This window comes from Athene cunicularia (assembly GCF_003259725.1).
Source record: "Athene cunicularia isolate RWA chromosome 12 unlocalized genomic scaffold, athCun1 chr12_part1, whole genome shotgun sequence".
In the NCBI taxonomy this organism is placed as follows: Eukaryota; Metazoa; Chordata; class Aves; order Strigiformes; family Strigidae; genus Athene; species Athene cunicularia.
The window spans coordinates 7,202,595-7,214,689 of NW_020799116.1; the positions used below are offsets into that span (position 1 = coordinate 7,202,595).

General features: G+C 38.3%; 1 protein-coding gene across 2 annotated transcripts in view; it reads right to left on the reverse strand.

Annotated features, from left to right (window-relative positions):
• SUCLG2 (succinate-CoA ligase GDP-forming beta subunit) overlaps nucleotides 1-12,095 on the reverse strand; it is a 136,796-nt gene that overhangs the window by 3,054 nt on the left and 121,647 nt on the right. For both annotated transcript variants that reach the window (XM_026857699.1, XM_026857698.1), the window contains exon 10: nucleotides 6,839-6,959. In XM_026857699.1, the coding sequence (XP_026713500.1) occupies nucleotides 6,839-6,959 (121 nt within the window). The remainder of the gene's footprint in view (nucleotides 1-6,838; nucleotides 6,960-12,095) is intronic.

The window sequence follows — 12,095 nt, forward strand, 5'->3', positions numbered from 1 at the left end:
AAAAAAAAAAAAAAAAAGGGTATTATGGGGAAAAAAAAAGCATAATATTTAATTTTTTTCCAACCATCCTATATAATGTAATGTGGAAGCTGCTAATTGCCAGTATAGAACAGTGCAGGGAATTTGGAAGGCAACACCAAAGTTCCCTTCTCTGTTAAGTTCCTCACATTTATGTAGCAATTCCCATCAAGTGTTGAAGATTCTATATATTATTTAGATACAAATGTGATAAACATTTAAAACCATCAGGATTGTACTAATCTCTCTAACAGGATTCTAAGAGAAAAGTGGTGTGAGGAGAAAAAAAACGGAAAGAGTGAAATATTCCTGGTAATTTTCCCACAGAGAAAAATATTGCTCTGTTTGTGATAGCCATGTATTTAAAACCAACTTCTGCTCTTCTCGAAGTGGCCAATATTAATTTACTAACAGGCCAGAGTGGGAACAATACATTGGATGTATTCTGCACTGCAGCTATTGCTCTACACACTACTTGTCTAACACGCACCACAAAATCAATACAAAACACAGTCCGCTGAGGAGGGAAGGGGGTATTTATGCAGGCAAATTAAAATATGAAAGCTGAAAAAAATCTCACTGCAATCAAAAGAGTAAGGGTACACTTTATTAAATAAAATACTATTTTATAGGCCGGCCATACAACTAAATGTATTTTTCAGCAAGCATTTCCTTTTCTGTAATTTTCTTTTTTTTCCTTTTTTTTTTTTTTCCCCTTTTTATATGTTTGCCATTTTTTATGATAGTTTTTTATCCCATTGTGATAATTATTTTAGGTATATGGAGAATATGGAAATTATAATGAGATCCTGCTGGAAGCAGATGTAAGAGTTTTAAAATTAAACATTCAGAAAACACTGGAAACATTTAAGAATCTACAAAGGGTATCATCTGATTGTAGTAGATGTTAAAATAAACAAATAAATAATCCCACTATTCTAACATTAACCTCCTGCCACTGGATGGTGTCAGAGAACTGTAAACAGAATCCCATACACAGGCTATCAAAATAACCTGCCCTTCACCTACACTGTAGCCAACTGAGAAACTGAAAATTCACAGGACTGAAGGCTGTAAGGCTTCTGTTGTTGTTGCTGGGTGGGTTTTTTTTTGGTTTTTTTTTTTTTTTTAAACCTGGACTCTATTAAGGGAATGGCTTTCTAACAAGTTTTTTCCTTCTGACATGTATTACTGTCAATTACACTCCATGGAAACCCATGTAATTTTATCAGCATATACCTCAGGCCTTTTAATCTAAATATCCTCCTCCTGAAACCTGGGTTCTGAAACAACCCCTCTGTCTGTGTACAAGCAATCTTTCACATTTACACTTTTGTCACCTTGAAATCTCTACTATCACTAGCAAAGTGGATCTATTCAACATATTAGCTAAAAAGCCTAACAATAAATATTCTATCTAAGTGTGCTTCTATAAATTGTAAGATTCTACTACCACACATTGTCACAAATGAGTCAAGAGGACTATGTAGTGAATGAAAACAAAGCCAATCATGCTCCAGTAGGATTTTGATAACATTCATTTGTTCACTTACACTGTCATAAACCCATTAGGAACAGGATAAATTCCCCCTGTTTAATGCTGATGGCTGGAGAGGATGCAAGATGCTGCAATGCCATTTCTAGATTTTCAGGTAAATAAAATATAAGGGGAGAAGATGTATTTGGTATATCCTAACAGTTAGAAGACTAAAGAATCAATCTGATCTACCTAAAACATTCTGCTATGACAAAGTATTTCACAATATGCAGCATGTCTGAAAATTGTTGACGTGAACACATTGTGACCATGTTACATTATCAACAGCAGTGTCTCAGCTTTGATATGCTGCACTGATGAGTGTAGAAAGAGCCAATTTCCACATGCACCTGCCCCAGCATGGATCCAGGTTACATCATTTTTCCTAGCCCAAAAGCTGGGAACTCACAGCCTCTCGGGTCTAAAAGACAGAGGTACTGGAGAAAAAGGGGCAAGATTTGAAGTTCATCACTAGCTAACGTTCAGTCAACAACATCTGGTTTGAGGTTTGGCTAGAGATAACAATCTTCAAAGATCTTCAGCTAGGGAACTATGAAGTTTTGGTGGCTTACACAACTCTTAGCTGTTGGCTCTGCAGTTAAGAATAAATCAACTTTCACTGCCTACTTATAAGAAAAATGAAAGCCTTTCTATTCTATCCACCCCATTTGGCCTTTTCAATCTCAAACTTTTCCAAAAGAGTATTTTAATCTTTTCCTCTGCCTCATATTTACATCTTAACTGGGAAAGACACATTTAAATTTGTGCTGAATGTTTAAACTCAGTATGTCTGAAAAGGTTGATGTGATAAAGTTCTAAGTGTGACTTTGCAGGACACCATTCTTCTCTCTTGGTGGGCACTTTGGGATACTAAAACTCACAGACATAACTACTTATCCATATCTGTAAGTAAGATATACAAGCTGAAGCAATATTTCACTTGTGTATAAGATTTCTGAATATACTAAAAAAAAAAAAAGATTCTGAAGAACACAGATGGCCACGAATCATATGGCTGAAAAATATAATAGAAAATTTTTGATTCAGACTTTGGAATCTGTCTTCACCAGTAAGGACTCCAGCCACACCACCCAAGAAACAGAAGGCAAAGGTGGGGGCTGGGAGAATGAAGAACCACCTATTTTAGGAGTTTTGAGACCATCTAAGGACATTGAAAGTGCACAAGTCCATGGGATCTGATGAGATGTATCTGTGGGTCCTGAGGAGCCGGCAAATGAAGTAGCTAAGCCACTCTACCCATCACAGTTGGGAAATCATAGCAGGCTGAAGTTCCTGTGGACTGGAAAAGGGGAAACATAACACCCATTTGTGAAAAGGGAATAAAAGAAAACCCAGAGAACTACAGGCCAGTCTCACCTCTGTGTCCGGCAAGCTCATGATCCTCTAGGAAACTATGCCAGAGCACATAGAAAATAAGGAGGTGATTGGTGACAGACAACATGGCTTCAGTAAGGACAAACTGTGCCTGACAAATCTGGTGGCCTTCTGCGACAGGGTTACAGAGTTCATGGATAAGGGAAGAGCAACTAATGTAATCTACCTGGACTTGTGCGAAGCATTTGGCATGACATCCTTGTGTCTAAATTGGAGAGACGTGGATTTGATGGATGGACCACTCACTGGATAAGGGATTGGCTGGATGCTCACACTCAGAGTTGTGGTCAATGGCTCCATGTCCAATGGAGAGCAGTGATGAGTGGTGTCCTCATATGTAATGCAGAAATTCTTCCCTGTGAGGGTGGTGAGGCCCTGGCACAGGTTGCCCAGAGAAGCTGTGGCTGCCCCCTCCCTGGAAGGGTTCAAGGCCAGGCTGGATGGGGCTTTGGGCAACCTGGGCTAGTGGAAGGTGTCCCTGCCCATGGCAGGGGGGTTAGAACGAGGTGATCTTTAAGGTCCCTTTCAACCCAAATTGTTCTATGATTCTATGAGTAATAGTCAAATTGATTCTAGTTGCATTTGAAGTTATTAGGTAATTCTAATTCCTCCCAATTCTTCTTGTCCTATGACCAAAGAAGCATAGAATTTGTTGAAAAAGAGAGAATATAAAATCTCTAGCATAGGAAGAAGACATCCACTTCACAATTCTTTTTTATTCTTTCCTCTTTTCATCTAACTCTGAGCTACATAAACGAGAAAAAAGGTTTGGCTTCCATTGAGCACTCCTACTTAGTTTTCACAAAACTTAATAGAAGTACATTACACTGTAAAGTGGAAAAAATCCTCCATAAAACCAGCATAAGTTAGTTTTCTACATCTGTAAAAGATAAAATTTGGAATATGTGGTTTCTCCATTTGTCCACGAGCCTTTTAAACAACAATAATCCTGCATCTCAGCTGGTGAGTTCTTTACTGATAAGGCAAGTAAATACATGTAATTATAAAGTTACCATTTTCAAAGAGGAGAGTAATCCTTTCTTTATCCACCGGTAAAACAGCTTGTAATCATTATACAACTGAGAACAAAGATTTGTCCACAGAATCCCGCTAAATCAGGACAGATTTGACTGATTAAAACTCTAGTTATCAAGACATTTGTGCAGTGCACGCGGGCAAAGAGTCTTTAAAGTGCAGGTCACAAATCTGTTAGATTTATGGGAATAATCATGAACCTTCTGTTGGAAAAATGTTCAAGACAGAAATCCAAAAAAGTGCTTGTCCTTTTTTTTCTCCTTTTGAAGTGTAAAATGTTATCAGTGATGTTCTAAAAAGTCTTGGGTGGCCTTATTACTTCCACAGTACTCATTATTAATTAAACAATCCTTATATGTTTAGATAACCCAGTGTGAGTTCAAAGAACAACAACGAAGACGATTAAAGATCCAGAGGGATTGAATTCTGAGGAAAGATTAAAAGAACTAAATATATATTTATTGCTTGGTTGGGTGATTAAGGAGGCAGAGAAAGCAGGAGATACAAACTAACGGTTTCGAAGTACAACATCTGAAGGTTGTAAACATCATAGCTCTTCATTTAGGATGAACTGATGGGTAACGTGAGGAGTGATAGAAGGAATTAAAAGACTTTTGTGATAAATATTATGCAGAAGTGGGAGTTTGTTGTATTATTCTGGGTCAGAGTTTCCTACAGAAAACGTGGTATTGCTGTCTCCAGAGTCAGCAGCTAGTCTAGGAGAAGCATTATTACAAACCTAGTAAAGAGTAAGCAGTCATGGGAAGATGGTCCACAAATGATGCCTGCATTAAAGCCTGTCTTTGACATTCTGAAGATTCAGCTTTGATCTCTGTGGGTAAAGCAGCACACGACTCAAAGGTTGCAGGCACAAGAGTAACTGGCACCATGCAGTCACCTCTCCAACCCCAGGCAGGAGCACTCCTGCTCCACACCTCCTCTTCCAAATTCCACGGTGCAGTAGCACTGGGACTCTCTTTATTCAGCCCAGGGACTGCTTTGCCTTTTGCTATCTCCCAGAAGTTGCATTAAAAAAAAAAAAATCACCCTTATTTGTGTACAGTCATGGAAGTATCAAAAGTATTAGAGAAAGATTAAGAAAACCCAGTGGCTGACCTAGCAGACTACAGTTTAAAATGAGCAAGTTGATTTTCTTGTTTCTCTCATACAGGTTTCCAATACTGCAATAGAAACAACTTGCAACTACCTTGTTCGTAAGGAAAAGTAGTGGCTTCTCCAATATCTCCACTTAAAAAAAAATCACAGCTACAATAGATAGGAAGTCTTGCAGATCTCACAGATAAACTTTCTCCCAGCCATGACAGACAGGAAAAGATTTTTGCTATAACAAAAAGTTATACGACATTGCCTAGAGCTGATAACAATGAGATTTTTATATTATGAAACTTTCCTGCTTCTCACCAACATACATCAGTCTCTCCTTCATCCATATTAAATTACCTACTTACTATCTTAAGGTGTTTAGTGGTGCTGCATCATCCAAAGAAAAAGTTCACATTTTGTTTCTAAAATCCATTTTAGTGTATTTTAATTTTCCTGCACTTACCACAACAAAAATCTATTCATGTTAAACCAAGAAAGCACTCTGGAAATAATTCCAACCCTACAGCGAAATGCACAACAGAACTTTTACAGGACAAAATTGCACGTCACAGGCTGTGGTCTCCCCTGACGTGAACTACGATACATGTGTAATGTAGCACAAGAATGAGGGATGGGAAAACCCTGCTTTCTCATGAAACGCAAAACAAGTAAACCACACCCCTCCCCATAACCAAAGGGCATAATGGGTAATCTGTATCTTCATGAGTCCTGGTGACTTTATTTTTTTGAAAAGTAAAGTGTCTGGTGTATTCAGAACTTTTATTTCTCCTCCGTCTATCACAGTGTTAAAAAACCTTTTGTTTTGTATCTTAGGCACATAAAGGGATGCATTTCCTCCTTTCATCACCAATACTGAGCAACAGGATATTTTATGCCCTTTACACACACTCAAAACATGAATATTGACGTTTTTGAGGAACAGGCCTTAAAAAACATCCAAACAGAACAACCTCTATTTTCCAAATCTACTTAGCAAAAAGGAAATGTTTTAAGCTCACCAGACTTGTGTGCTGATTTCAATCAAAGCACTTTTTCATTCAGTGGCAGAAGAATAATCTTCCTTCCTCTTTCAGGGTATTTCTCAGAAATTAGAGACAGAACTCCATATCCACTGCCATTATATTAAAGCCAGTAACTCCCAAGGAGTGCTCTTCCTTACCTCTCTATTCCTTTTTTGTTTCCAGTTTAACAATGCTGGATGTACTACAAAACCAAAATTCCTTACCATTACCAAATCTTCTGGTTTTTAATGGATTTTAGCTGGATTGGATATTTGGGCAGAAGAACATGTTACAGTGATCCCTCTCTCACGAATACTGTTTCTAACATCTTTCTTTTAATTAAGGTATTGGAGCAAATTTAAGTAACTGTATGTTGCTGCAGGTTTAGCAATAATGGAATTGCATTCAGTAAAAAAAATAAATTGAAAAAGAAATACCTTCCAGTAAACAGAAACTTGCAGCATCAAAATAATTTCTATTTGCATTGCGAATCTTACAAACAAAACCATAACACTTTCATTGCAAAATTCATTGCTTCAAGTACCACCAGGGATCAGGAATACAGAAATACGTAAGGAAAGAGTTTATTGACTTCAGGTCATGCTATGGATGAAAAATTGGACATATTCTTATTGTGTGGGACTAATCTGTTTAGAGATCAAAGAAAGCCAAGGTGGATTACTGTGCACCCAAGGGACAATTTTTGTCTGAAACCATTAGCACTCACCTTCCAGTCTGACCACCAGAGGTACTTTCAGCTCAAGCTCTCGGCAGGCTTTGGTAATACCATTGGCTATAATGGCACAGTTCACAATCCCACCAAATATGTTTACAAGTATTGCTTCAACCTGTAGGAAAGAAACAGAGCAGGAACTGTGTGGGGGTTTTAGTTTGTGCATTGGGTTTTTTTGTGTGTTTTTTTTTTTTTTTAATTTTTTTTTAAATAAACACAGGTAAAAGATCCAAAGCAGGATACAAAGTCCCCTTTGTCAGGCAAATTCTCATTTATAGAAGGTACAAGCTTCAACTCTATCAGCTTCATAGAAGTTGATTCTGAGTCTATTGTTTCTGTGGCATGTAGCAGTGATTAATTGCCTTGGTCTAAACTGGCATGGTAATTAATGTCATAAACACATTATTACACACAAAAAAAGGGAATTTCTATTAATAGCTATAAATAAAAAGAGATTAAACAATCTGTATTTTGGACTTTTTTCAATGTATTGAATGATCATCAGAGGTTGAAGCTCAGAAAAAAACAGCGTGGATGCGCATGCAATGAAATATTCATGTGGAAACTTCAGAAAACAATCTGGATACACACTTTATCATAAGCAGTAGGGAGGAAAAGGTAATATACTTGCCCTGACTTAATAAAGAGGAGTAAAAATCCCTTCTAATAAACAAGGAGAGGCATGTAATGAAGAGCATTCATTACAACAGATTAACTAATAACCTCAAAAACCTGCTATTCATCAGTTTCTGGAAACTCCTGCACCCAATTCACAATTAAATTACCCTTCACAACATGCAGGACATTAATATATACAAGATATGGTTTCTTTCCACTTGGTAAGGGAGTATAATATTGAACCCAAGTTTATATACCAGGCTTCCCACCATGGCCTATTAAGTCAAGGGGGCCACAATACAGAAGCAGCTATGCTGTTTCTCACTTCACAGTGGGGCTAATGCACAACATTTGGGGTACTCTACGATAAGCTTCCCTGGGTGTCACAAACAGGCTTTGCCAGAATCATGTGGACTCAAAAGACAAGAAGAGAAAGAGGGGATTAGGTTTGAAGGAATGAAATATCACTGTATTTCACTTGTGCATCATGTCAACCGCAATCATCCTTAACTCACTGCACACGATGAACAGATCCACTTTGCCCACCTCCAGGTAGCCAGATTCATACCAGTACTAAGAAAATTCCCTGCAGTCATCCACATTTATAGCTCTGCACAATCAGGTTTAATATTTCACTGCAGACAAAACGTGACAATTAACTCCTGTGATGTGCAGTCACACACACAGATTGAAAGCTCACCATTAGTAATACAGCCATGCACAATGCAGCAATAAAAAAAGGAAAAAAAACCACACTCAACAAACACTTTACTTTCCACTTTATCATCTCACTCCTTAAGCAGTACCCTAGATGGCAAAACCATCACTCGCTAGAAGCATAAGCGGTGCTTACATTGCACTACCAAACTCCAGTGCTAGCACAACAGCTGTAAAATGAAGACGGCAATGGGACACCTCACCGGCAGCTCTCTCATCACCTGCTAGCTCCAAGACTTCTGCCTCCAAGACTTTTCATGATTCCATCCAAAAGTGGTCAGAACAGTTCCCATCTGACCATATGGGACACAGTCCCATTTTCTCCTCTCAAGCGTCTTACACATCAACTCTTTTCATCTGAGTTTTCCAGTGCTGGTGTGATAGGATGCTGCCTGCCCCTGCTACTTGTCTCCTCTTACTATGCGCAGCAGAGTCCTCCAGTTAAGATTTGCTCATTCTTCTAGGCATCCTGATACTACAAACAGAATTCTCATGTGCCTTTTCAAAGCGCGAAGCATCTTTAACGCTACATAAATAGAATAATTATTAATAATAAACTCCCTTAAAAATCCTGCTATCCAAATTCCTCCCACTGAAATTAGGTATGAAGATTCGGTACACATGACACCAACAGCTTTGGTTCATAAAGCCTGCACAGTAACAGCCCACATATGGCTCATGACGTGGCTTCTTCCTCACAGGCACAGCACACCAGGTACCAGAAGAAAATGAATAATCCAGTCAAATCAGAACATACAATTTAATTGATTTTATAACTCTTTCTTATAGTTTAGACATGGGCCAACATTTTAATGTCATGTTAAATGCATGAATTTACCAGCTTAGGGTTTTCCAGACATTCAGTTGGTGATGCCATTGCAATTATTTACTTCACTTTTGCATTGTTATGAAATCCTTAACTCTGTAGAGCCTACCAACAGTGAAACCTTAGAAGGCCCCTTCTCTGCCTTGTTCCTCCTGCTTGTGCACATGCAAACGTTCTTGGTGTTAGGAAGTAAAAACACACAATGAAAAACATTGAGCCTTATCACACTAACCCTTACGGTAGAGAGATATCTATGCAAAGCACTTTGATGTTAAAATACGCTAGTGATGGATTCTAACAGTGGGAGAAGCCACAGACACCATTCTGCCCTTTCTAATGTATGTTCCTAACTCGGGGACATTGCGCTAGGCATGTGACGGATCAACTTAACCAAGTGTGTTTACATTATTAGAGATAAGGAGGAGGATTTTATGCCCAGTACAGATATTTTAATTCCTAATGCAGACATTCTCATTTAAGGATTCGCTTTTCAGCTTTCAAGCTGAATTCTAATCAGGTCTTCTAATCCATTGGCAGAAAAAGGAAAAAAAAATGTTGAAGGAAATTAGATGCAGCTTCGATAATTGATGTTTGTATGCTTGGCTTTAATAAAAATACACTGTTAAATTAGAGAGAAGTCTAAAAGGATTCAATCAATAAGAAACTGAATCAGGTATAGAATTCAATCTTGGGTTTTATTGTAATCTTCCAAATAAGCCAAAAGATCAGTCCAAATGATGCTGAGATTCACTTTAACTCCGCTAGAATTTGTGAACATTGTTTATATATGCTTCTGTAGCCTGACTAGATCTTGCATTTCCAGCTGAAAGAACTTGAACATTCAGACCCAATAGATGGATGAAAAGGTTTTCAGTATTTCATGTGCACAGGGAATGCACAATCTCTGTATTATTTAAGTCTGTATGAAAAATGAACCTCCCGTTGTATAGCAGAACCATTACATGTTAACATGCTCTGTATCTGGTGCATATGGACTATTAGACATATCAAGGAGGGCAAACTGTCTACATACAAGGCAGGTTACGTGACAGCATTATTATTCTAATAACCATTTTTACCCAACAGCATGCCTTGTAAAACTATTCTGTATTTCAGCAACATTATTAAGGAAACTAAAGACAGCAGTATATCCACAGGTTAGGGTTTTTTTCCATCCACCAAAACAATTGACAAATGTGAAATCCCCATCAAATGTACTCTTTCAGCTGATTGTGGACTCCTCTGGAGAAATAAGGGAACCCACAGCAGCATGAAGACATCACCATCAATGGCAGGAATAACCTGCAGTCTGTCAGGTCTAAGCACCAATGCTGGGCAGCAAAAGTGATGGAAACTAGGTGAGTGCTGCATTATCACTGTCCTCATGATAGATATGGTATTGAATCTTTCCAAATACCCATTAATCCCACAGCTCCTAAATACTATATGAACATATATGCAGACATACAGCCTATTTCTCTTTATATATGGAATTAAATGTATATATGTATTGCTATATCCATATAAAATCTATATTGCTTTATTAATAAAACTAAAAGGTTTAATTTACAGTGACCTTTTGTTAAAGTGAGCCTGGACAAAGCCTGCAATTCTGCTTTGAATGTTTGGTACCAAAAAAACCCCACTCCAAATAAATGTAATTGTATACTACCTGAAGTAATGGTGCCAGGAGATTACTGTTGGAATTGTATTGGATCACCAACAAAATCCACAAGGCTGCCAGGTTCCACACAACTAAGTGCATTCTACATTCAGCAGAAGCAGCTCTAGCATACCTGCCTGCACTCTAAAACACAGATATAGTGTATGTGCATTTATTCTATTTTCTTCCTTTTTTTTTTTTTTCCCTCTAAAATCTTCTTAGCCTTAACAAAATGCACACTGACATCTGATCATCATACACTTAAGGATTAATACTGGCAGCACCTATAAAGCATTCCACCTTTCCAACAGCCCATTTATAAATCTATAGAAAGGACGTCTCGCTGTCTGCAGCCCCTGCTTTCCTGTCTGCTGTCCGTCAGAGTCTGAACACCACAAATTCTGTACACAAAAAGAGAGAGGACAAAAACTTGACACTTGCAAGTTGTTATTTTTCTTTTATTTTCCACCTTTGTTAATACCACGGAACAATTATTACAGGCTAAGGATAACAATGCACCGTAGCGCTGAACAATGCAGGTACCTCAATACAAGGTAAAGCTCTGAATCTTACACAAAACAGAAATCCAAACACAAATGCAAATTAACTTCGGTTGAGGTTTTGTAATCATTCGAAGTACGGGGCAGCCACCAAAGAAGCTGTTTTGTCTTCCCCCTCCCTCCTCCTGCCCATGAACACCCCACTCCTGGGCTCGTACCAGCACTGGGGCCGGGCGATGCCGAAGCAGCTCCTGGATCTGCCTGACCCTGCAGACACACCACCACTGGCCCTGAAGTGAGGAATAAGCCCCAACATACTGTTAGGACCCGGGATGAGGTGGGAATGTGTAAATCAATTGTGAAACCATTTTCTTAGCTGTTGCCTTTCAGGATCAGAATGAATATTAGTTATCTACAAAGATGTGAGGCCATGAATACAACTAGAGAAATTTCCCCAAATCACCAAGACCACAACTGTACAAGCTGTACTCTTCTGTACACTACTGAAAATGTATACTGGAAGATAAGTGTGTGGGTTTTTTAAAATATGTGTTTTAAAACACGTTTTAACAAAATATTTCAAGATGACTCAAAACCATAATTATTCCAATATTCAGATCCCTTTAATCAAAGTTTCTGCTACTCTATTTTTAATGAGAAACTCTTCCAAAAAAACCCCACATCATCTCATCTGATGACAGCAGGAAAGACTTGCAACAGTTCTCCAACTATTAGCAGTGTCAGATGCATGCCCTGTGACTTTGTATGCATCGCTCCCTGTTATGCACACACAGATGTATGAACACTCACGCAGCAAACTATAAATATTATCATAAAATCACCAATATAATCTCTGACCTTGCTGTAAATCGCTGCTCTGAAGCTCAATCCACTTATTTTAGTCGAGAACAAGCTATTCAGCAACTG